Genomic DNA, 27,525 nt, shown 5'->3' on the forward strand with positions numbered 1-27,525 from the left:
TACCTGGTGTTATGTTTAAGTTTTATGCTCTAAGTATAGTTCCCTGGCTTAAGATAACCAGGCTGGGAACATGGTCCAGGCTTTGCCTGTTCTCAACTACTGTTATTTTCATTAACAATGCTTTACTGTATTATAAGCTGTACAATAATGCTTCTCTTCCGTGGATTCTTCTTTGCCCTTCTACTGCCTCCAGAGTCCACTGTCCACACAAGATCCTATGCACTTAGACTGATAATGTCAGAGGGGATGGTAGTTTCTGAAGTAGCTATATTGTGGGCTGAAACAAGGACCCCAGTCTGTGCTTTACAGGTATAATCTAGCCCTAGTTTAAGAAACACTTCTCTACCTGTTATGAATTATACAGAGTGTCTGTTCCCCATATCTCTTTAAAAACCCCTCTGGGAGCTCCCTCTAGCTTTCTGCATTGAGTTGAGTTTCTCATCTTGATCTTCATGCCCCTGTATAGCCTCAAGCTTGCCTACATCTCTGCCATCATTTCATATAAACCCCCTGGGATGCTCTGAGCTTCCCCTTGCTCATTACTGCTGGAGAGCTGATTTCTACTCTTGTCTGTGCTTATCTCTATGCTTCTCTTCTCATCTCAGCTCCTGTCCTCCTCAGGAAATCTCAAGTAACTTCTCTTCATTCAACTCCCTCTTTAAGACAGTTATACAACAAAGTTTTCTTATTATGCTTCTCTCATGGGTGCTTTGAAATTGACCTTGCCTATCCGTGGGTGACCTACAGGTGAGCTACCTTCAGAAGTGCATCACAGCGGGAAGATAAATGCAAGTAATGTGTCCCCGGGGAACATTATGCTTGGTGAAGCAGTTTCCCAAAAAGCAAAGGCATTTTGCCTAGTTAGTCTGCTCTTTGGCTCCTCCATCTCACTGAGTAACACATTCTTGTAAGGTGGTCCATGGGTTCACTTCTTGATGTCTAGGTGGCTACAGGACCCCTGTGGCAGGAGGACGTTACCCATGGGTTGTGAGTTTACACAGGGCAGGTGCTGAGTTTTCTTTTCTCTTTTCTGAGCAAGCAGCACAATAGTCTGCAGGAACTAAGAATTCCCACAGGAAATGAGGACTTCCTGCAGGAACTAAGAAGTATTTCCAACCTACCCACCTTCCGGGACAAGTAAAAACCACACTTATTCAGTCTGGCCTTCACTAAAAACAACACAGAACGTGGTAGTTCTCACAGAAAATACTTCCCACTTGTCTGCCTTGGGAATGAAATGGTGAGAAAGAAATGGAGGCAGAACATTCAGTTTCATTCATCTTGGGAGCCTGTTCAGCTACTTCTTTATGAGGTATCATAAGAAACCCCCAATAATGTGTTTTGTTACTATATATGTATTGTTAAGCTCTGTGATTTATAACCCGTGCCACTATAACATTATCCACCACATAAAAATGTGAAATTCATGTAGTTATCTGTAGTTATCTATGATGTTAAATAATTATTGTTTATATAACAAAAATCAAAGCATTATTATACCTCACGTCACAGCCCAAGGATAAATGTCTAAACTTTGCTTTTCCTGGTCTTTCATCTCTTGACATACTACTGCAAAATTAAAGCTTGGTATGGAACACAGGGGACCTCCCTTGCTCCCCAAAAAGAGGAGCACAGACCCTATCCAGACAAGTAATCATTGTCTACCATACTGTCTGGTGCGACTTTCACGTTGTTTGAAGGAGCAGGAGGCATAATTGCTGTATTTAGTCCAACACACCCTCTGCATTCTCAGAAAATGTCTCTTCCTGGGTTGTATCATGGTAACACAAAATATAAGTTCCTTTATTTTCTCGTAATAGCTCTATGCTTCTTGAAAGTATAATCATAAGGTTGCTTAAGGGAACAGAAAACCATGTGGAGAATATCCCTGTGATTCAACAAAGGAATGGGAGAAAGAATAATATTTGTGCCTTGGGCATATTCAAATGTCTGCAGAGAAGGAACTGATTAGTCCAAGAAACAGCACTAATGGCAGTCACGGAAGCGAGAGTCCAACGTGCTGCCTGTACAGGAACAGCAGTGTTCAGCAGTAGTCCAAGTACAGAATGTATGTGTGAAAATAATAAAGTGCATTCATCTCTAGCAGAGCAATTACCTTCGAGTTCACAGCCCAGCAGCTCCATTCGCAGTCCCAGTCCTCCGTGTGTGGCTCTCTCAGGGTAGACACGGATGAATCTTGTCGATACAGGTTCAAAAGTCCGCAGTTCAGGTGTGTCGTAGTTGGTGTTTCCTTCAAAAGTCTGCAAAGCATAACAAATGCTACTTGTTAAAAATGAAAATATATTTTCAACATTTTCTTCATTCTTTAGCTTTTTAATTAGGTGAGATGTAGGCCAGATTCTAACCATTTAATAAGTGTCAGACTTTCCTGCCCTAAATGAGAATAGAAAATACACAGTTTAAGCTTCTTGGAAAAGTAATGCATTTCATTTTTCATTTTTCTTTTTTCATAAACTCAGTAGCAACCAATCCATCAGGGTCATAACAAGAGCTGAGTGTTTAATGAGACATGTTTTTAAATGACGCTCTGATCTGGGGTTTAGCTGGGTGATATTTTCAACAGTTCTTAGGGAAAAAAAATGACTGAGGTGAAGATCCTGTCACCTTTTAAGTGGTTACAATAATAATCCAACTATTCAAGAGAAAATTTCAATCTGATTTCCCCCAGTGACAGAGTTTCACAAGTTGTAGTTATCTCAAAAGGCATAAATTAAACTCCAGGAACAGTAGCTGCAAGAGTTCTTCCAGTGAGACTGCTATTGAATAAGAATAAAAAGAAAGAAAGAAAGCAAGAAAGAAAGAAAGAAAGAAGAAAGCTGCTTCCTGATAAAACTGCAATATAATCTGACGGGTAAGGCAGGTCAGCGAATGTACATTTCAGACAAAAATCTCTAGTCTGAGTTGCACTCTGGGTTCTTCAGCCGTAAAACAGCTCTCAATGGCATTTGTTTGATACTTTCAGCTTCCCGTCAGTGAAATTTTGCATATGGAACATGTTATAATTTGTACTTAAAGCAACACCCTGGGTGCATCCATGGAGATAATCGGTCATGAGAATGAATTAACTGTACAAAGAAACAGTCCTTGCCATGAAGTGTTTACGAGCCAAGACAGGCAAACAGTTATTTTTAGCCTATTTTATGGTAAAAAGTAACTCCAGAAGATCTTATAGAGAATAAAGAACAATATATGAAAATGCATATAACAATGAAGTAAAAGTAAAGTGTTTTCAACTTTTCTTTGTATGAATTAGTTAAATTACAAATCATTAAAACTAACTTATATGAACTGTTTAGAAGCGCTGTTACTTCCAACAGATAGCTGTGAGGTCTGAAGCTTACTTCTGGAAGAAACCACCGCCTGTCTGCCTTTCATTTTGAATGATAACAAAACCCAACCTGCAATAAACTCTTCCTATTGACCTGGGGGCAGAGAAAACAGAAGCCATGGGAAAAACAGGCTGCATTGTCCAAGACAGAAAAAAAGCATAGGTAAAACCAATTGCTTCTTGTATATTTGGTGCAGTCCTAAAAGCCTTGCTTGTTTTTGCTCTGCATCTGTTTAATGAACCAATGGTCCAAAATCTCTTCTGGCCATTGGTTAGAGTGCCAGTCACAAAAGCCAATGATGATGGGTGGCTATGACCAACTGGATTAAAAGAAATAATTTCTACATTAATGCTTCTGCTCCTATTTCGTAGGGAAGACTTATCTCCAAGGTGCCTTCAAGGGACACTGGCTGACCTGGTGTTCTGACAGTGCATGGAAGACAGTTGTCAAGAATTCACATGTAGATGGCCTGTCAGATCTAATTAAAATGCAATTATATATTATTATATTTCAACAGCAATGTAGTGCAAATGATCAGAAAAGCTACCTACCGTATGAGAAAGAATGAATGCCATTTTATGTGCAAAAAGTAGACAGACACATGTATCTGAGGAATCCTTGCTTCCTTTTTAATAGTAGTCTTAATAACAACATATAATAATGAAAAATGTTTTATAAAAGACATCAATACTGGAGTACTGACACATAGACATTAGAATTCAATAGGCATCTAGAATTATATTGAATCATAATTATATTGAATCATTGTCCTTTGTAGTGCAGAGCTGCCTGTGATTCAATTTTGACTGTTCATTTAAAACACGTACTGATATTCTTTGTGGGGGAGGAGAAAAAAGTATACAGTAAAACTTCATTTTGTGAATGTCTTTTATATAGGCTATGTCACAAATCGCTTCTTGCATACTACTCACACTGCAAAAACAAGTATAATAAATAATTGCTAAACAAAAGAGAATATAAATAAGCAAGAGGGAAAAAAAGTCTTCCTAACAGCTTTTTAAATCAAAACAAATATGGCAGAGAAATTAAAAAAGGTTGTTCCAGATGGCAGGATATTCAGTTTCTTGTGCAAGACATGACCAGAGGAGGTGTGAAAAACAAAAAAGGTCATCAGTCGGTAAGTGGAAGTAGGAAAGAAGTATGGAAGACAAAGATGAATATACTGAGTAAGCTTGAGCAAGACTTTGGAGAACAAATACCAGCTGGACTTTGAAATGAGTATGGAGTTGTGCATGGTCATTTGAGGATCTGAGTGGCGTTCACCCCTCTGTGTGCTTGATAGAGGCTAAAGGGGGAAACATTCTGCACAGTCAAAAACAGCGGAAAGTGGGTAAGCTAAAGAGGAAAGAGTTATGGTAGTCCTATGGAAGGAGCTGCAGGTATGGATGACAAGATTCCATTGAGGACCAAGGTGATGTTTCATCCTTTGGACATATTCTGTTTTTACATTTAGCTTGTCATTGCTCTCTCTTTTCCTAACGTGCAGTTGTTTGTTTATTGAAAGTCGAGACTTTAACCAAGTGAAACGATGTGTTTCATTTCATAAAACAGGGCTGTTTCTAATCCACGTTCCTGCTGTGACTCATTATAGCATTCTGTCCCATCCAGCTCTACTTACATTTAAAAATACTACATTCCAGTATTAACATTTTAAATCCCTCAGACTCCCAAATCATAGGATTTATCTAATTCTCTTTAAAGAAAACTTGTGCTTTGGAGGAAAGTTTATTAAATGTCTTGAATTTTGGGGAAGGATTATAATTAGGCCACAAGAGATTTGAATTCCAGCCCTCCTAGCTCCATTAATCTTTGAAAGTTAATTTCTGGTAGTGATGAAAGCTGAGGATGGGCTCAGTGTGTTAGTTAGCACTCTAGTTTTCTTGTCAAACCGTTAACTTCTGACAATGATGGCAAGTGCTTGTATTAGAAAACAGAAAGCCATGCAGCAGACGGCGCACTGCTTTGAAAGCATATGGCATTATTTTTTTCCCTCATTGAGCCACAGTGCTCATGTACATGTCAAAACAACATCTATTTTAGAAAGAAAATGGTTAGATCCCATTGTTGATTTACACTCTCTTCACACTTTATGATGAAGTCAAAACTCATGGTAACAAGAGAAAGGAGCTGACTGCAAAGGCTGAATTCATTTAGTTTTAATCCCCAAAACAAATGATGAAAAGTGATGAGAAGTGAGAAAATGCAGACATATTCAGTGAGATTAAAACAGGAGAGAATGAAGTCCAATATTTACCAAATGTGCCTGGAAAAGCTACATCCCTGGGCCCACTCAGTTTTTCCTTTAACGAAATATAGGTTTGTCCAATTGAAGAGTCTCTATAACAAAACAGCTTTTACATTTAATTTTCAGACTGACACAGCTAAGATATGGAACAACTCTCAAGGTTTCCATCTGCCAAGCACTGTACTGATTTGCCTTTTGAGGGCACGTTTCTGGTGGATCAGATTCCCTGATCCTTCCAGTACTGCAGCACCAGTCCCTGAACAATTGTGTATGCCCACTGTTTCCCTCAAGGGAAAGGAAGGAGGACTGAGAAAGGGTTGTGACTCTCAAGGCAAAAATACACTTTGTTGAGCAACAGTAGCAAAACTAGATGGAAAATAATGAATGGGATTTGGGGTAAATTTTCTAAACAGTACATTTTATGTCCTGAAGAGCATACATTCAAAGACAAAGCAAAGTAGGTACATTCTCAGAAGCTTTTCTGGAGAGTACTAATTTTTCTTTTTCTTGTCATTTAACCCAGCAATTCATTTGACCCTTCCCTGTAAATCCCTTGCAGTTTTTGCTTGATCCTACAAACCAGCTGTCCTTTATTCCCAATCACACACCAAGATGCTTCACTTGTAATAGTACAATAGTACTTTCCACCTATGATGGGATAACGTCAAAAACGACATCACTCTTGCAGTGCGACTTAGATCAGACCATCATGGAGAGCCTGTGAAGCTCTCAAAGCAGCCTACAGGCAGTTCAGAAATCCAACAGGTACCCCATTGAGTTAAATAACACCATCCTCATTCAGCTGCTTAGAAAAAAAAGAAGCAGAGGAAAAATAATTCTGTGTCTCAAATACGCTCACTCACAGTCGGTGGAAAACTGCAGATGGAACTCTACTTTTTTGGTAGTGCTGGATATTACAGTTACATGGGATTTTGGAGTAACCTAGGGGCTGAAGAGGCGCATCACTCTTGGCAGAAGTCATCTTCTGAACTAGCTGCTGAATACACAAAACCTTTGCCAGAGTGGTTAATGTCCTGAGATCAGCTCCTGCACTCATTGTACCACTACCACAGCATCCCTTCAGTGTTTTTGTCCTACAAACCCTCCTGTTTAGCTTCATCCTAACATTGTGCCTTTCCAAGATCAGAGATAAAGGTATAAAAATTTAATATGAGCTCCTCCCCATGCAGAGAAATCCTCCTTACCTTTATCTTTTTCTTGCTGGAATCCATGATCATTTTCCAATCTGATCCATTGTTGCTGTAGCCGATTTTGAATTTTTTCATGAATACTTTGTTTTCTCGGTGCTTGCCTCCTTGGACAATTATGCCCCTCACCTGTTTTTCTTCACCAAGGTCTATTTGAAGCCATTCATTTGTATATGGATGAGTAGTTGGTGGCAGCGCCCAACCTGAACGGCTTGTTATGAGGCGAGCATTTTCTGGGATCCAGTTTCGATCAACTTGAGTAGATGCAGTAATCTGAGAGTCAGGAATGAGCCCAGACACCATACCCAGCATCCCAGAGCAAGGGTAATCTACAAAGAAAAAACAAATAAACAAAAAAACCAATGAACTAAATAGTTAATCTGAACAAACACCAAAACAGAAACAGGACATATCAATCATTTCAACTCTCATAAGCAATTTCTTATTTCTTTTTTATATCCAAAATAATCTTTTTGGATTTGTATATAATTTTCATTTGTTCAAACTTGCACATCCTAGTTTTGGCAGGAAATGGAAGTACCAAAATACCACAAGTATTTCTGGCTTGATGGGAACCAAAAGGATCAGAAAATCTTATTCTATTCTTGTTTTCTATTCTTCTTGCTAAGCCAAAGAGTGCAGGGTCACATCTGAATTTGTGAATATTTCCCTAGGGAAAATTTCCCAAATCAGCCAAAACCCAGTTGCAGATTACTTATTTCTTATGATGCTGGAAATTGAAATCTTTTATATATTCTATAAAATACAGTTTATTGTTGTACCTCCATTTTTCTATTGCATTTCTTTGGTCTCAGGCATTTTCAAAGGACATAGAAACTAAATAGTTACTTCTGTTATAGTCCCAGATAAATATAAATTGAAAGTAGGAAAAGCTACTAACAAGGAATGAAGACTTCCATTATAGACTCTAATACCAGTTCTACTGATTTTACCTTCATCTAATCTGGAAGGATTTCATAGATTGACTTGGAATTTTATAACTCTGTATTCATTAATCTTATTTTCCTACTCCATGGAAGCCAGTCCTAAGAAACATTTTCAAGACTGAAGAAAGACATTAAGGAAAGAAAAAAATCATAGAACTACTAAAAATTAGTGCAAGTAAACTGTATTAAGTACTATGAAATGACATTTTATAGAAAAATCAGATTTATAAAAATACTCAATAATTAACATTTACTTTAATATACACCTTGTAAAAGGTTTTATAGAAGATTATTTTTACTTTACATATACAATGTTAATACATTTTTGTAGGAGTCTAAAATAATTCTTGGTTGTGCCTGTTTATTTTTTTCAAGATAGTATTTTCATGGTAGTAAACACCTTTTGCTGTTACCTCAGAAAGTACTTTGGGCAGTTATTTGGGTAGGTGTCTGTGTGTTGTAAAGGAGTTACATTCCAAGAAGTGAGCACCGGTGGGAAGCTGGGTTTATATGTCTAGATGCTGGAATAGGCATCAGATCTCAGGGTCTGTACCTTGCTGTGTTTATAAAGCTAGATATGTATATGAAATCTGCTGAGATCAAACTACAAATAGCAGTCAGGAGAGAGAGGGACAGGAGGGTAAGGAAGGGAAAACAAGAAGTGAATTTGGAAAATAGCTGTGTATCTCAGGCAATTTGCAAGGAGCTGCAAAAGAACTACATGAAAAGTAATTGCACTTTATTTATTAAACTACTTAAAGTTGAACACTTAAAAGAGAATGCTAGAACATTAAGATAACACTGGATGTTTGTGTTGTTGGGTTTTCTTTCTCAATTTGTTTACATATCTACATTCAGACCACAGTGGAAATAGTGAAGATGCATTTCAGTAATACAAATAAAAAATGCAGCATAGGCACAAGAAGTTCCCTTGTTTTTAAAATCCTTCCCAAGACCTACCTGTTATCTTGCAGCCATATACTTCAAATCTCAGCGATACTCCATTTTCCCAAGACACAGGTCTAATTCGCACAAACCGTGTTAAAACTGGTTTGGCAAAAGGTCTGTAAACAACATCAGTGGGATTGCTATTCCCTTGAAACACCTTTATGTGGAAAGAAAAAGTATATATATGTTAGATTTTCTTTTAAATCGTGTTTATAATTCTGTGCTTTACAGATACTAGTGATACAAGGTCTAGCCAGGATTATTTTCGTGGGGGATGAGAAAAAAGACTTACATGGAGAGCTATCTCATTAAACTGCTAACACAATTTTGCAGAAAAATAAGCTTTCCTTTAGGAGGAAAAGATGTTCAATTATATTAAAAAAATACTTGACACCTGCCACGTCCCATAGCACACCATAACGCTGCAGAGCAGACCAGGGGAGCTCAGGGCCACCAGGAGAGCAGGAGCCCCCCTGAACACAGCAAGGCTCTGTCCACTCCTTGCCAATGTTGATGTATTCCTAATGCCCAGGTCTGTATGCAGCTCTTTGCAAATCAAGGATTGCCATGTCCTGGAATAATCTCTCACTGCCCAATTAGGAGAGTTTTATTCCTTGCACACTCACAGAACGATGCAAAAAACTACAAAACCTCATGCCCAAGTTAAAGGTTTGGATTTCAGTTAGACCATGTAAAAATCCCTGTATGGAGTTAAGCTAAAAACACATATTGTTTTGCTGTCCTTGGACATAAGTGTTTTTCTGAGTGTGTTGTGCAACCCTCGCTCTGTTAACCTTTTGTTTTTAAATCCTTTTAACAAACACTCAGTATTTCTATCTCCTTGCATACTGAGATGGAAGTCTATTTACAATCTATATAGCAGGTTCTAAGATTTTCTCTGAGTCCCCTGAGGCTAATGGGCAGATCAGATGAACAATAAGACTTCCACGAGAAGAGACAGGATTGTGCTGTGCTTTCATGTCGAGGATCCTGCAAACACACTCCTTCCTAGCAGAGCTGAAACGTTGCAATGTTCTAGTCCAAAGAAGGTGATTCAGCTTCCTGCCTCTTTCTCACGTAGAGGGAACTGACTTCCTGTTGTTTGCCAGGGCCGCGGGCCCCTGGCTTTTTATGGGATATTCTTCCATTTCTTACATACGGTGTCTACTTTCCTGTTTGTTACTTGCAATAACTGCACTAATTTGCAGCAGAGGCCAGAAGCACACAGCTGCCAGCTCATCAGGCCCGGTTATTTCTTAAATAATTTAATATTGGAGTTTCATACCCAGCAAGAGATTTTAAATTAATCTACATATCTTTTCAGCAATTATTATTATTTTTTTTCTCTGAAGGACATGCTGCCATTCTCGAGGTGTGCCCCTATCCAAAGCAGTGAGTCTCCCTAATGCACACAGCTCCTGACGAGTGCACAACTCGCTGAGGCTTCCTTCAGGACATTGGTGGCTGCCTGTCATTTTTCCGTAGCCAAGCCTCCTTAACTTTTGATTTGAGTAAAGATACTAGAGGGAGACCGGCTGTACAGTTTTTTTCTTGTCCTAATCAACAGCAAAACATTGTTATTTTAGAACCCTGATTTTTTTTAATAAACCCTCTGAATAAATACGAGACATTTAGTTCAGTTCGCTATGAATTAAAGACAGCACGTACAATGGAAACTCATGTAAAATACACTCTTGGAGAGTTTACAAATTGAAGCTGATAATGAAAATCGGGCATGGTCTGAATTTGAAAGAGGCATTTGTTCAGATGACGGGAACCAGAGCCAGGAAACTCTGTGTCTTGTACGTGCTGCAGTGTTGGCTCCTCCTGTGACTTTGGGCAAGTCAGATATTGTACTTTTGCAAATCATTACATAGTGCCCACAGTGAGGCATGTGACCTTCTAAAGTTCCTTCTCAACTGTAAAACCAGGATAACACCTGTCAAAGAGAGGCTTTCAGGATTCTTTATTATTATTATTATTATTATTATTTGGTTTGTTTGTTACAAAGTCTTTCAAAGAAGAAAGATGAACACACTGATCACTGCTACCATTTTGACTAGATAAGTGTAGCAGCCTTGGCATAGCACTTACAGATGAGTAAGGGACAGACCAGTAACCAAATATTTACAGCTAGATATGGTTACACTGACAACTTAATATTACACAGCCATTCTGAATCCTTGAAGAAAGACCACAGAAAAGCTCTTTTGAAGAGAGTCAGCACAAAACCTTTCCAGTTTCATCAGCCCCTTGGCAGTTGCTGGGGCTGCTGCCCCTGGGTATGTCCCAGGTGAGGCAGGAAGGGAGGCACAGCCTCACTGGGACTATTCACGTGAGAGCTGGAGCAGAACTGACTTCTCAGTAACGAGCTTTATGCTCACGGTAGCAGATAATGAAGATTTTTCTTATGAGTGTCTAAAGCTGTTTGATTGGGAGGTCACAAGGAGTAAATGCGCTGATAAATGGAAAGGTGATAAAAATCTATAAGGATGGAAAGGTATGCCTAATTATCTGCCTGCATGACCTCCACCACTGAAATGCTTAGATGTCTAACAAATTACTAATGACTCGGTAGCACTCCTGCAAGACAGCAGGGCTATGCTGAGGTACTGAAACCACACATATCCAGAGCTTTGCAGCAGACACATACATACATTTTTTAAAAGGTCCCCCATATTGTTTTCTCAAGGTCACATAGGAAATTCTAGCAAACTGGGAAACAGCAGCACACTCCAGGGAAATGAGCCAAACCACTCTAATTCTGATGGCTACAGCGGGCGATGCAGCACCTTTTCACCTGCTCGAGTCTGCCCACAAATAATTTCTGTGGCCCATCTCTATTGAGACAGTTTCTGTCTTTTGGATTTGGGATACTGTGAACCTTGATCATGCTGATTAAACCTTTATTTTTTTTAATTTATTTATTTAGAACAGATAGTAACTAAGGAGTTCAGTAATCTATTCCTTGGACAAAGAGAGGTAAAAGAGAAAAGACTTACAACAGGCTTGTTTCCCTCCTTAAGTGTAATCCAGTCCTCTCCATTGGAGCTGACATCTACGCGGTATGTTTTCAGGTAATATTCTTTCTTTGTTTCTTTAGAGATGGCTCCTTGGGTCCCAATTCCAGAAACGAAGCGGAGAAGGCCTAGATCCACCTGTGGTAATGAACGAATGGGGATGTGAGGTCAATCAGTTCAGAGAACAGCAGTGCTGCAGACGTGACCCCACCATCCCCACATGTTTTGCAGAGATAATAAGGATTTGTATAAGGGAAATTGCAGCATATTATTGACAACAACATGGTCATAGTCTCCTCTTTTGCTAACAGTGTCTCACAGGAGACAGGAACATTTGCCTGATCACTCAGGAGTGTTACCCACATGCCAGAGATTTATTTTTGCTCTACGGGGGAGGAACCAGAAACCCTATCAGTGCAACTGGCAATCACTAGACTGCAGACAAGTTACTTGTGAAGTTCCTCAAGGACCAGTCTGGTGAACAATCTTCCTTAATACTCTCATTAACTATCTTGCATAGATGCTAATGAAATTTGCTGAGGACACAAAGCTGCCAGGCATTGCCAATACAGAGGAGAGTAAAGCAGTGAGAGCTGAATGACCCTGAGGATTGGAGTATTAGAAATGGGATGAAATTTACTAGTACAATATCAAAGCCGTGCACTTAGGGAACGATAACAAGAATTCTGCTGAAACCCAGGAGCTCATCACTTGCAAACAGACAGGGAGAAAAGAAACCCATAGTGTATTACTTAGTCACAAGATAATTATGAATCATGGTGTAATTTGTAGGGGAAAAGGCAAATGTAGCTTGCACTGTATGAGGTATTTGCAGGAAAAAAAGAAGGCAGCATTAACACAAGTGCAATAATTCTCTTCCAACTGACAACTGTAGTGAACTTCAGTCATTAGAAAACACTGGCATTTTGAACTTGCTGGAGAAATGGAGGCTATGGTGTGCACACGAATGCATGTTGGAGGCTTTCTGTCTTCTTCCACCACTCTCTCTTTCTCTTTCCCTCATGAGGTTACATTGCAACCAAATGGAGGATTGATGTGGGTTAACCCCCTTTTACTCTCCCCCCTAAATTATTTGCAATACAGATCTGTTTCCTCATCTAGTTCATCTCACGGCATCACTGAAGTTGAGCTGGGAGGATGATGCTGGGTGCCAGAGCATGGCTACCAAAGTCAGCTCTGCTAGCAAAAGAAGCCTTTGTCCCAGCTGCCAAATGGCTGAAACTAGGCACAAAACTTTCTCACTGCCTGGTCAGTAACCACAGAGTATGAAACACCTGCCATTTCCTTACTTCCTTTCTTTAGCCATAGCAACAAACCGATTAAAATCAAATTAATCACCCTGCCTTCTCCACAGCTAGAATATTCTCTTTGTTTCCTAAAACAAGCCATTTAATTTCAACACAAAATTACACTGTTCACAAATTATTAATCAAAGCAATTAATTCACCTCAACTTCAGTTGTCCAGACTTTAGTAGCACAATAATAGGTTGAATTAACCCTTCTCATGTAAATGTCCTATGAATGTCTCAGGCCTTCTCATTATTTCCAAAGCATGCAGGATGCAGCATATAGGTCCCCTGTGTCCCACAGGCATCCTTTTTCCTGGATGTATGTCATATATCCAAAGGCGCTGGAGCGGTTAAATCAACATGCTCTGCATTCTCTCTCAGAATGCTGAAGGAAGTGCTACTGAGGACAGGCTGGCTGCTTTCTCAATGCCCATGTCATATACAAGTCATTTTGAAGTCTTCCAACACAAGAATAGGAGCCTTGTGTGCGACAAATAAAACTGGCTTTCAGCACAAAGCTGCTGCCCCTGCCACAGATTTTAAAGCTGGTAAAGTCTATACGCAATATTTCAGCCTTGGTCTTCGGAGGTGAAATACTGCAACATTTTGTTTTGTCTTGATAAAAAAAAAATAAAAAATCCAGTCTTTAAAAAAAATAAAAAAACGGGAGCACCGCCTTACAAAAACAATCAAGTGATTTAAAGTAACTGGAGAGTCTCAGATGTTAGATTGTTGCAATCTGAAAGTTAATGGGGGAATCTGGGCATCATTGCACTGAGCAATCTCAGCTTAACTTCAAATGCTCTCCAAACTGTACTCTGCTGATTGTAAAGTGTGCTGCACTGAGTTATGTCCAATACCACATTCACTTTCAGGCTGAAGTGCACTTGAAAATCTGGAAGTCTGAGGGAGTGCAGAGCTAAGTTATTTAAATGATCTGCTTCTCTTACAATTTGAAACAGCTCTTCAGTTTTGAAATGATTAGGGTCCCAAGCCTGTACCGTTCCAACTGATTTGAAATGATTCTAGTAGGGGCTTTTTAATATACAGTAAGTACTTCATTGTGAATAAAGTCAAGCAATGGCCTATTGCAAGAGTTCTAGACATCTGAGGACAAGTTAAAATTTAACATGGGGGATTTAGGGGAAGATTTGATTAGCTGAAGCGTGAACGGACAATTGCAGCTACCGATCACTGGCTGTTCAGGCACCTCATGCTTGTCCCATCAAAGAACTTCAGGAGCTCAAATTTTGCTCAGGCCCAGGCACCAATATTCAATGTACCCCCTTAAATCTTGGGGCATTGAAAATCCTAAAATACTTTAATTTAAAAAACCTGACAGAATTCAAAAGGTAGGCAGAAATTCTCCTGCCAGAAATTAACAGCTTACTGGGAGAGAGAGACTCTGAGAAGGCCTCCTTTTTTTTTTTTTTTTTTTTTGGCCTACAGGTAAGGAAGAGGCAATTCATGATGCTCCTGGCCCTGGTAACTGGGAAATACAATGTGGGAGGGGGGCATCTCCTATCATTAGGAAGAACATCTCCTCATGTAGATGTGCTCTCCCCAGATCAGCAAATCTTCATGTACTTCGTGAAAACCAGAGCTATGTCAACAACAGCCCTAGCTCACCTAGGGGCAGGTGGCTGGAGTGTTCAACTGTCTGCTGCAGCTTCGAATCCCTTGCAGAGGCAAGCTGCAGCCCCGGACCTGCTGCGTGCATAGGGATGTTTGCTCACAAGTTGATAGAGGAAAAAGAATCACATTTCTCCATCAGTGTTTTGTGAGAGAGGGACAGTGCATACAAAAAAGGTGGGGTTAAGCAGCTGGGAAGCAGAAGGGTTGGAATTAGTAGCTAGACTAGCTTGGTCTCAGCACGGAGGTCCAGAGGAGAGGTAGAGCTTAAAGCATTTTCATCCCTTTGGCTGTTCTTTGCTCTGGCCTCCAGAGGAACTGCTCCTCTCCAGGTGCATAAAAACAGAATTGCAACGCTGAGCACCTCTCTGTAGTGCCTAAGTGTGTTTGTGAATCAAGTTCTAAATTTACCAATCTTCTTCTCTAAGTAAGGGGATAGAAATAAATTATGTAGAAGACTACCTTGGAAACTGCATGAAACATCTTAAAGAAGCTGTTAAACTCATCTTCATTAATCACTTTGTGATGATTTTTTTTTTTTAGCTTTACCTTTTGTAAAATGCAAAATTGTGCATAGAGTACACATTTTAAATGTCACGGGGGACTGCTCAGGGTTGGAACTCAACCATGTCAACTGCTAATAATGACTGGAATCTGAAGGTACCAAAATGTAACAGAGGTAAGACAGCTCTTCTGTACTGTTACCCACAGGAACCACTGCAGAGTGGTAGCTAGTAGCTCTAGTATAGATGTGTCACCAAATGGTTAGGAACTCCTATGCTTTTTGGAGACTTTTGCTTCTTGAGTCATGAAATTTCCAGTCAGCTTAATATGTCCTCTCAACAGAGGCCTCCAAGTGTTTACATGACCAGAGGTAAACCATTTTTCTCAGATCCAGTCACTGCCAGCCAAGATATTAATATGAATCCTTAACAGCTAGCTTTTTGTTTTGGACTTCGTGTCCTTTTTGCTTCAAGAACTTGTGTTTCATGTAAAAATGAACTGCAGAGAGATATGGTGATGAAACACAGTACTTTTGAAGATGAACATCAAATGCATTTCCCTGCAATTATTTGACATTGAACTTTCTGCAAGTATGATAAACAAACATCTGGTATTTATTTTACAGGATGCAAACAATTTTGTAAGTTATTGCATGCTGTATGGCTGTGATCAAGATAGGCAGCTGTCTCCAAGCCTGAAATCATGACATTTCGTTTCCATGACCAGAATTTTAGATTTAACTAACTGTAGTACACTGACACATTTTCAAAATTTTGCTCGCCTTCATTCAGACTAAAAAGCATCTCCCTTCTGGAAAATGGTGCCTTAGGGCCTTATCCAACAAATTGCCTGTGTTGCAATGTGACCACCTTTATTGGTAAGTACAAGACTGGGAGCAGACCTGCCTAAAGGAATGAGCCTCGAACTTACAAGAAATGAGGAATATCTCTTGTATTTTTTTTTTCCAGGAGAGAAATGTTCGTGTAAAAAAGCCCCAGTTGTTCCTCTTTCTAAAATCAATTTATTTGCTGTGAAATCATATTGCAAGACAGTAGTGGTTTCTATATATGAATTATTTCCCCACTATTTATTCTGCAATATCTTTTAGCATCCAGGAAAAATATTTTTATTGCTGTCTTACTGTCTCCAAAAAATGTGGGTGGGTGACACATTTGTAAGACATAGATATGCAAGGGGTGGCATGCACATTTGATTTGAGAGCAGTTAAGGAGAAGGAAAAAGAATAACATTTAGCTCTGCACAATATATCATGTAGCAAGTCTTAGCAAACTGCTGGTTAACGAACAGCACACAACATGCATGACATGAAATGAATATTGCTTCTCCCTGTTGTCATACATAACCATGCCATTGTATGGAAGTCCTTATTTTCAGAATGAAAATCTGCCTTGCTAAATAAAATACAGTCATTGAGGGAGCTGTAGCAAGGGAGCAGTTTCACGAGCTTTTAACACTCCTACTGTAGGTCTGCTCAACAGCCTGAGAAAATAAAGGACAAAGTGCTGGAGTTTGATTAACAACAGGAAGCTTTTTGTTGTGGGCATCTCTTGTGGCTTGAAAAGCTGTATAATCCATCACTTGACACAACACACCAAAGTAAATATTTTTAGAGAACTGTGTCATTTCCCTAGATAGCATACAGTGCTCTGAGTTAGATTAACTGTTGTGATGCTTCACTGTTCTTCTGTCAAATATTTTAATTAAGCAAGATCTGATCTTTTTCATTAGTTAAGCCCATATTTTTTATTAGATGTTGCTGTTGTTTTGACCAATCATGTTCTCCCATGATGTATACAAAACTATCACTTAATTCTTTTATTCATTGAGCTTGAAGTAAAAAAGATTATAATGCTAAATAAAAATGGCACAGTCTCTAGTCGAAATTCTGAAAGGAGTTTTGTTAATTTGGTTGGAAAATTACTTCCAAAAGTCTTCATCCCTGAAATAAGTCATCATTACAAGAGCACAACTCCTTGATTAATGACAGGGTGTGAATATTCATCCTGAGTTTAAGTGAAAGTAGTTAAACCTATAAACCATCTCAGACTTTTGTGCAAGATTCTCGGTGTTATTTGTGACAGCTCCATAAACAAAGAAAGATGAAAATAATGCTGTTAGTAGGATCTCTCCTGAGTCACTGAAGTCTTTTTCATCGACCTTGACAGCAACATACTGAAAGCCCCAGAAGAGAAAGCAGCTAATCACACGCTCAACTTCTAGCCTGTGCTAAGCAACTGCCCTCAGTCAGTATGCTTTACTGAACTGACGCTTATGTGACTTGGCAAAAACGGGAAGGTATGAAAGCAAAGATGAACAAATATTCTTGCCAAAGAAATAGGAATGCTTGGCAAAGAAAAGGAAATGAACTTTCTTTAGCAGTTGAAATATTCCTCACACTCTTTGCCCTCTGCCCAAATGCTTTTCTGCAGCAGAAAAAACGTGAGCGTAAAGATTCCCTGTCTGAAAACAAAGAATTGATTCAAGGCAGGCTATCACATTAAGATACCAATGCTGGGATTGCAGTATTGAGTTCAGTGATTTCATTTATTTATTTATTTATTTTTGCAGAGGCAGATCAGCCGGTTTCTCCAAGAGAATATTCAAGATAGTCATGAAAACGTATGACTGACAGACATAAAAGAACCTCGGTCATCATTATGGGGCTGGCTGAAGAAAGAAAATATGCAGAAAGTATAAGAAAAATGAAATCCAGAAACAAAAAGGAAAAAAGAAAAGACAAGAAAAAATGAAAGAAAAGGCCTCTGTGTCTCTGACAGAGAAAAGATAATGCTTGTGTGGGCTGTGTTGCATCTGGATTCATGGCACATTCTCCCACTTTTATGTTAATTTTTTTTTGCATAAATCAGAAGCAACTAATTAAAAAAGAAATATTTAATTCTGACATGTTCTTTGAACTGGTGTTCCATCTGGTTCTGTTTGAATAGTAAAATCTGCTGTAGTTGTAAAAATTGGCAAGCAGCACTCTGGTGAAGAGAAACAAAAGAGACTCAGTACAGCAGGTTAATACACTAGCATTTCAACTTGAGACATTTCCAGAATTCAGCAAACCAAATCGCTCCAGTATGGAAACTATAAAGATCAAATGTGAAAGAGAAATGCTGCGAGTGGGCTGAGAGAAGCGCTGCCACTGGTACACATTAGCTCTGCGTGATATTTTCAGTGTGAGGCTTTGAAGGGGTTGGGTGTAGAAGCTCGGGCAATGCCCTGTTCCCCTGGAAGGGGCTAACTGTATTGTGCGAAACGCAGCCGGTGCCCGTGCAGTGGCAGGGAGCGATCCTGCCGCTATTCATTCATTCCCAAGCTCCACCTTATGCGTCCTGGTAGGGCTCTGATGTGACGCGATCGTTATTCAGGAGGCTCAGAAAATACCTTCTTCTTAATTTATTTCTTACTTCAAAACTACTTAAAACCTGAACACTGAGATACAATAAACTCTGATAACAAAGAGAGGAAAATGTAATAGTATTGGGATTTCTATAGACTCTGGGATCCAAGTAATCAGCATCTTGTGCCATTCGAAACCTCTCTGTAGCAATGAAGAGAAAGGCTGATTAACTCCCAGTGCTTTAGAAAAAGATTGTTTTACGTCTTGCAGGAGCATATCTTGCTGTGAAATATTACTTCTTTAAAATGAAAACCTTTGCTTCAGCACTACATTAACTTGCAAATGGATAACCTAAGACATTTACAATGACTTGGTCAAAAAAGGAGGAATGTGAATGGCCCCTTTCTCCAGCTAAGATACTTAGGAACCCTTGCTGAGCCATAAATGAGTCAGGAACGTAATACTTTTAATTAACGTTTTCTGAATACTTATTTGTAATTTACATTTAATTTTAAACCTGAGCTTAATCCTCTGATCTGGAATGAAGACAACTATTTAGTGCAGTTTGAATGTAACCTTCCCCAGTTTGTGTTAGAAACTATAGAAAAGGGAAACTCTATAGCAATACTTGCAGAACCACTCTTTTCTGAGAGAGGGACATAATTGTAGGACTTTTTTCCCCCCAAGTGTACTGAGCAACTAATGCACAAATGGGAAACAAGTAATCCAAAGCTTCTCTATCAGACTGCTTCACATGTGAATAACTGGGCTTTGGGTAGAAAACACTGAATTTTGCCTATGAAGTTCTCATGGAGCATTTTTTTTCCAGCTGCTGTCCTGTTGAAATCAGAGGGTAGAGGCAGCAGGGCTAGATTTGAAATATGTTTTGGCATTTTAAATAGAAGTACAATATTACACATCCATAAACACCCAGAAATAACCTCTGCTTCTTCCTGTTTAGCAGCATGCCTATGTTAATTGTGTAGGAAGCTCATAAGTGAGGGTATGATGTGTTATGCAGAATTAAGCCTGTCTCAGACCTTGATAGTGAAGATAGATCTGACTCTGTGATCACTGGATTCAGAGAAAGTGCCACTGAAATCACTGGAATTTGCTATAAAGTTCAAACTTTGGGTTTTCTATAAAAGTAGCAGCAAAATGTGGAAAAATGCCAGCATCTGAGATTTAATACTTTTAAAGCCTAATTTCACTGGCAGTTGGAATAGGTGTATAACCTGTGTCACATAGAAATGTATGTATTTTTTTTTTGTGATCTGTTTTCTCATCTCAGAAAATCGGCACAGTCTCTTTAAATCAGTCAGTCATCCACAGGAGTCTGCATTCATTTATTCTCTGTTAAATGGAACTGTCAGTTTCATTGCACAAAAATTCGATTTTCTATTTCATACACATTGTGTATGATGATTTTAATTTACTACTGGGTCACCAAACAAGTCAACACTTTAAAAAAAAATATGAGTTTCTGCTACTTTCTAGAAAAATGTCAGGTAACTACAGCTACATAGTGTGGTGAAGGCATCGTAAATGTTCAGGGAAAAGTAAGAGACAGGCTATACATGCCAAGATCGTCCTGTTTTACATGCCAAGATCGTCCTGTTTGGTGTTTCCCTCATAGCTTCAGATGTGGATGAAATCCTTCTGAGGCCGTGATTTGGAAGACCCGCTGTTGAGCATGGTGCTTTTGTCCCATGCTGGAGGAGGAGGAGGATGGGGACAACAGAAGGGATGCTGCAGGCTGGTGACTACCAAGGCAACTTCTCTGGTGCTAAAGCAAAGCAGGAGACTGGTTCCTCCTCAGCTCTGCCCTTCTCTCAGCAAAGCGTGTTCAAACTCCAGCTGCTGGGATCTCATATTCAGGGTTTTGCTGGCCAAAGCAGGGTGCCTGGTTTGTGTACTCCCACCTTGTCTCTCTAAAAGTTGCTCTATCTCTGTCTATGTAAAGGGCAAAGCTATTGATTTTTAAGTGCTGTGGCTTTGTAAAATAAACACAGGATGTATTTTCTTAGTTAAGCATATCACAGAAATGGGGAGCACCACTATGGACTGTTAATTTTTACAGCCTGATAACAGCATTTTAAAATTATTCTGTGCTCTGTCAGCCCTTCAGCCCACAGTTTGAACTTAATAGGATTTGTAATGGAAGAGCTGCTGCTGTCTGTGTTAAGGTTGAAAGCCACCTTAGTCCCTACTACAACCATCTATAACCTAAATGTGACCAGTCAAAATATTCCCTAGTTTTACATGCAATAGGACAAATTAGTCATTTCAGCATCTTCAGAGGATCAACACCAGAAATGAATTTGGCCAAAGTGTTCAACACAGGAGGCTGCAGAGAAGAGAAAGACCAGACTGCGCAGGTACCACTGGCTGCTGGAAGCTGTCTGTAAACAGAGCTCCTCTGAGGAGAAGCCAGTTGCTGTCGAAGATGCAGGAACCCAAACTCAGCTTAATGTTTGGTTCACATTCTCTGCCAGTAGGCTTTGTTTATAACACAGCTGTGAAGTTTACAGTGATGACTTTTTAAAGAATTTTTTTTTTTAAAACCTTGAACGAAAACGTTAGAGGTGAAGCAGAATGGAAGTATTTCTCTGTTGAAATATACCTTTTTTTTTTTTTTTTTTTGTGGAAAGAAGACAAATTGCTGTCTGAAGGGCAGGTATTTACCACTTGCGAGAAATGTCATTTATCCTTCCACTTTACCTATTTTGCTACTGCTGTGAAAATGTCACCTAATGGGCAGAACAGAATTAAAGTGGGACAGAGAAGCAGAATAACACAAGGGCAGGGGAGGCAAATAATAACAACAGAAAATCTGGAGCATGGATGCCGGAATGGAGAAAGACCCACAGGACTCATGAACTCTTCAGCTTCATACTACTGTGCAGGTGTGGAAAGAGTGAATAAAAATGCACAACCGTCTCTGCAAAGCACTCAGCAGTGAACCTATCATCTCCAGCCCGGGGTCAGCCCCGTGAGAGCAGAGACCTTTAGCTCAGTAACAACTCTGCTTATTATAACATGCCTCAGCTGTGTGTTCCTACACAAGACTGTGTTTCTACCACTACCCTTAGTCATTTAACTTCTAGCCTTAAGCTCTGCCTTGCCTGCAGTTTGACACCTGCCTGGTCTTGTAGATTAATTTATTTCTGCTGGACACAGAAAAATCTCCTTTTGAGATACCTTCCCTCACCTCTGCATGAAGCATGGGCTGCGGTGGAGCAGATGCATTGTGGTGCTGGATGGGCAAGGCTGCCTCAGTCCACGTGGGGTCTGCAAAGCATCCGGGAGAGAGCTCCCCCGCCAAGCAGCATGGCACAAACAACTGTTTTTTCTTGGCTTGATGGCAATTAAAAAAATCAGCAAACAATAACAAGTGGTTTGAGTCAAGCTAAACACATGAACCCATTGAATGGGGGGGAAAAAAAAGAGGGAGAAGAATCATGCTGTTCTGAATGTTTTTAAGTGGTTTTAATTTCTGTGAAATAAAGTAGAAGGAAAAGATGTGATTAAAAAAAAAACAAATAACACAACAAAACTATGTGGCATTTACTTTAAAAGCATATTTAAAGGTTTTCATTTCTTTCCCTCCTGGAACCAACTATTTAGCAAAAGTGAGACAAATTTACAAAATTATTTTCGGAGTTGCTGATTCAGTGCTTTTGCTGGACACATTTTTAATTCGCTATATCAGCTCTATGAGGCCATCTGTCTTGCAGCCATTGAGGGGATGTGGGGCTGGACCGGGAAGTGGCTGTATAGGTAATTACAGAGTTATATACAAACCACTCAGATCTCTGCATAATGTATCCCCTGAAAGAACTGCAACTATTATAATGATTAGGCTGGTGGTGAAGGCTCAGAGGGGCTCTGCTTCTGCTGCTCTTCCATATGTTGCATGCAGGATTGCTCGAAGCCACACAGGACTCCCCTCTGTATTAGGGCTGATGCTGAAACATGTCAGTGGGATGTAGAGAGGATTTTCTTCTAAACTGCACTTTGCACCTGCACTTCTGGAGCAATGAGGCTGCCAACGGCTGCACACAGCTCTCTGAGCATCCCTTCAGCCTCCCCAGAGTGATAAATCTATGGCTGGGAACTTTCTGGTACTAAAATAGCTCTTAAAGCACTTTGAATAATCAAAAAAACCTTCATACTTTGTAGGGCCCTTTTATTTCTCCCTCTCCCTCTTGTCTAATTTCAGTACTTGCCTTTGTGAAACTCTACCATTTATTCCCATGTCACAGTAAATAAAGGTATGAATGTATCCTGCTGGGTCAATTAACCCCAGTTCTGCACTGTGTCACAGCCTGCACTGGCTGTGATTTCCAGAAAGGAATATTCTTTTGTCATTCTTTGCCCGTGTGCAAACGTATGTTAAGACCATGAGATAACTGTAACACTTTTCCACACAAAGCTAACTCTGCTTTTTGTAATTTCTGGAGTGCAGTTATGAACTGTAAAATGACATGAACCACATGCACAACGTGTATTCTTAAGTGGTAGAGAAGACAAAGGACTGACAGTTTTTGTACTTTCATGTCAGTGTGCTCCCTAATGATGGGCAAGCTTTGCCACAAAGCCTCTGAACCTCAGTTCTCAGGCAGTCCTTCAAAGGCTACAAGAAGTGGGAAGCTGAGGTTTCCCAGGTTTCATGTTCTATGCAGAAAGATGATGCTCTTCACTGCAATATCAAACTCCAAAAGAAGCAGAAATAATAAGAATAAAACCAAAAGGCATTGTTGACTTGCACTTCCTTGGGCTTTCATGTGAAATATTTAGATAAGCTTGCTCGGTAAAGTCAACCCGAGCAGCTGCCTGATGTAAGAATAAACCTGTTAATGAAACAAATGTGCTGTGCAGCAGCAATATATAAATACTGACTGCATTTTTAAGTGAATACCTGATAAGGAAATAAGCTATGACACAGATGAAAGGTCGAGACACCAAGTGATGAACTGCAATTATTTTCAGAAGTGGTGCAGGAATAAATCTGTACTAATCTATATACCAGTTTACATCAACTATGCATGCTTGTGGGTTTCACTTACAAAGGAGCAAATAACAGAGAAGGTAGGTTACCGCAAATGTAAGGAATGAAGACAAATGTGGAAGGAAAATTCCACCTCAGAGGTCCCTCTCTTTCTGGTGTAGCAGTGTATACATAGAAGTGTTTTAAATCAATGGAAGTATATTTTCCTTGCACGGGAGAGTTAGTGTTAAATAAACAACTGATATTTCAATCAGTGGAGGTGAGGGGATCTCCCAGGTTGTGTTGTGAGGAGGCCACTTCTTACCTCTCCCTGGCCTTTCTCCAGAGCCCTAACTGCCGCAAGATGCAGAGGGATAATTTTACACCACGTCAGCTGATATTTCCAGGGGCGGCTGGGCTAGAGGTTTGCCCTGTGAGAGCCCTGGGTGCCAGAGGCACGGCTGTGGGGAGAGGTCCGGGTGGGCAGGAGGAGGCCAGGGGCAGCACACCAGGCCTGCTTCGCCTGTGGACCTCTGACCCTGTTTCCACTTCATTCCAGATCTGTGCCCTGCTGGAAAACCCAGCAGTGCAAATTTGGGCTGAATGAGCCATTTCTGTCATATTAGCCAGGACACACAACATGGAGTTCATCTTACTGTATGGTCCTGTGTCAGCAGCAGAATGGCAGATAATACCCAATCCAGAGTATAATGTCTATTTATGTTAACCTCTGTTAACTTTTTTGAACAAATTTGAACTGGCAGAGTGTGTTTATACCAGATTATGCTTTTTGTCTTATGCCTTTTGTCTTATGGCTGCAAAGTTTTGATCTGATACTCTGATACTAGGATTCTTAAAGCTGAATGATTTATGGTTGTGTTGAACCTCAGCCATAATACAAACTGAGGATCTTGTACTATTAGCAAACATGCTTTTTTGTTTTTTATTTTATTTATTTATTTATTTTTTTTCTGGGCAAGCTGTAGGTCTTGCTCAGTGTTACAGGATGGGAGAAAAATTATGCCACCCAGAAACTATCATCCAGCTTGGTGGGAGTGTAAAGATTTGTGTTATATGCATTAGAAGAAACGTTTTGATAGAAAGCATACAGACTCTGCAGTAAAAGTACCCAGAAGGTGTTGCTCCTTGCGGGTTTGAAAACCCACACCATTATGAGGATTGATGACAGCAGAGGTTCCCAGTGACCCTGGTAATAGGCAATCAGTTTCCCTTCAAAACCACACGTATGTGGGTCTCAAGTGGCTCTGCCTTAAGGCACTCTCTGGCCGGGCACCCCACAAGGATCCCTGCCTGTGGGCGCCGCTGCCACCACTCATTGGTGTGACCTGATAAAGCAAAGGCTTGCCATGCACAGTCAGCCATGGCTCCTGCTCAAGGGATTCAAAAGTGAGATGCAAAAAGTTTCCTAAACGTGAAGACTCTGCACGTTACTTTTTCAGATGCGTGTAAACGTGACTGCTGTTCTTAAATACAAACATTAAATCTACTCTGTAAAAATGCAATTACTGCTGCCATGGCAGAAATCAGTCGTCCCTTTTGAAGGAATGCCTTGAAAATGCAATCATAAAATCCCTGCACATTATGGATTTCATTAACATTGTACTCCCCTAGGATTCCCAATTGCACAATAACAGCAGTTCTTTAAATTTTAAATACCACAGACAGGAACAGTTTCACTAAAACCAGATGTGAAACCCTTGCACTGGCCTTCTTACTGGTTCTAAGTACTGAAACTGGCTGGTAATTGATACCTATTAACATGTTTGTTGTTCAGATTACAGAAATGGAAACACTATACTATTTTTCCTGTGAAAGGATACATTAATGAGGGACAATGACTTACACTGCAATGGCAGTTCCCTGCTCTTGATTAAATTAAAAGTCTGTTTTTATTTTTTTATTTTAAATTATGCTATTTCACACTGAAGGGCAGCCGACTGTGGAAAACCTAAGCGTAATAAACAAGGACATTTAGCTTAAGTTTGAGGAGCTAATAACATCCCATATGACAATAAACTAACTTTGTGCTTATTTTTGGCAACCCTTGCCTCGTGCATATCTTTATTTCATACATATTAGAAAGTCCATAGACTTTATTAATGCAATTTTAAAGAAGAAATTCAATCTGGAGTGACTCTGTTTCTGATTATGGAGTCACTCCAAATCTCAAGTCAGTTAAGCAATTTTAAAAAGTGTATTTGAAGGTAAAAACAATGGAGAAGTTACTGTTCAGACTGATGATGTGAGTATGTTATTGATATTTTGAATCTAAGCTTTGGCATTTATTTCAAAACAAGTAAGGAAAGGAACGAACAGGCAGCTTTCGTTTCACAGAGCCTGGCAGGCAGGCAGCATTTGGATGCACCCAGGAGCTAGTACCTTGTCAGACACAAAGGAGAAACCCTGTTTTTCCACCAAAGAATGGATTTCATGTCCACAGATGGAATTCATGTAAATCCATTGCTAACAGCAAGACAACATTATTTTCTTAATTATTTTCAGTGAAATGGTCCAAAAGACGTCAACACCTCAAAGGAGACAATCATATCGCATGCCCTCTAGACGTCCTCTGTAGATACCAATCTCCCTTTGCTGATACGTAACTGAGGTTTTCTGTTTCTTTTGTCTTAGCAAAAACATTAACCTTGAAGGGAGGGCTAAAAGGAAAGGAAAGGAGACCTATAATATTTCCCCTATACAAAAAAAAAAAAAATACACTAACAAAATTAGTATTTGGAGCTGAATTTTCAAGCTGTTTTAGTCATGTATAATTGTACATATCTCAAATATATGCCCTAGTTGCATATGTGTCTTGGCAGTTTAAAGGCAGACATTGCTACTTAACCAGCTGCAGTGTGTGTGCAGGTATGGAAACCTGCAAAAAGTGGAATGATCAATGAATAATGATATACATAAAAACTCTGTCTCTCAGACAATGGCATATAGGCAGAAATTTTCAATTTAAAAGTTCCAGGTTCGTCACAGCTGTATCCTTCAGCCTCCTTTTTGCTACTGAATAATATCTAGAGCTCTTGCACTGTGCCACAAAAACTATTTAAGTTGTGCTGCACAAAAGCATATACTTCACACAAATGACTAGTTTACAATAGCATACAGAACAAAACAGAACAAAGTGACCTCAGTCCTTCATATAAAAGTGCCTTCCTCCTTTTAGAAAATATTACGATTTTTTTCAACGGGTAATTTCAGAGCATTTTATTATTTGCATGTCCTTGGTTGTTTGTCTGTAAGCTCTTATGGAGATGAACATCTGTTCCTGGGGATATTTGTACAGAGAAAACATGGGATTTCAATACTTTATCCAGATACAAACCCACAGCACATGCTTACTGCCAGTGGCATCAAGCCTTTGTAGAAGATGGTGGTTCACGTGCTCAAGGACACTGCTACTGAGGTACCTGGTGATCTGAAGTGCTTAGCACCCATCTCAAGATAGTCAGTTAACTTTAACGGGGAAGTACCTAAAGCACATTTGGAGTCTTGAATTAGTAGTATGGTTGTTGAATAAAACTATAATAATTAATTATAACAACTCATATTCTCATCACACAAATGGAACAAGAGAGGAGTTAGGCTGTTGTACCTTGTGAAAAGCCAGGGGATGGCAAGTCCACAGACTATCTTATCAGTGTGGTTGCTTCTCCTACACAGATGATGAGTGTTAAGATGAGATGCTACACAAGCTTAGTGGTAGGTATGATTAACAGTTCTTCTTCAACGCGTGTAAAGCACGCGTATAAAATGCAATTAATCTTCAAGCAGGATTTTGTAAGCTCAGTCTTGCAAACAAGATCCAGCTCTGCAGTGGAGGCTGCTACAGCTTAGTTTCTCTGGTGCGAAGTCTGCCTCTGGGGTGCTTTTCCCCCCAGCATGGCTTCTGGGCAGTGGAGGAAATGTCCTAGTGCAAGAATACTCAGGGAAATGGTACATGCTACCTTTT

At 39.7% G+C, this 27,525-nt stretch overlaps 1 protein-coding gene across 4 annotated transcripts in view; it reads right to left on the reverse strand.

Moving 5' to 3' along the window:
* Positions 1-27,525, reverse strand: part of NRP1 (neuropilin 1) — a 111,266-nt gene that overhangs the window by 21,368 nt on the left and 62,373 nt on the right. For all 4 annotated transcript variants that reach the window (XM_083824633.1, XM_083824632.1, XM_083824631.1 and 1 more), the window contains exons 8-11: positions 11,722-11,877; positions 8,732-8,876; positions 6,822-7,153; positions 2,117-2,261 (exon numbers count right to left, since the gene is read on the reverse strand). In XM_083824633.1, the coding sequence (XP_083680759.1) occupies positions 2,117-2,261; positions 6,822-7,153; positions 8,732-8,876; positions 11,722-11,877 (778 nt within the window). The remainder of the gene's footprint in view (positions 1-2,116; positions 2,262-6,821; positions 7,154-8,731; positions 8,877-11,721; positions 11,878-27,525) is intronic.

Source organism: Anser anser (genome assembly GCF_964211835.1).
Source record: "Anser anser genome assembly, chromosome: 2".
NCBI lineage: Eukaryota > Metazoa > Chordata > Aves > Anseriformes > Anatidae > Anser > Anser anser.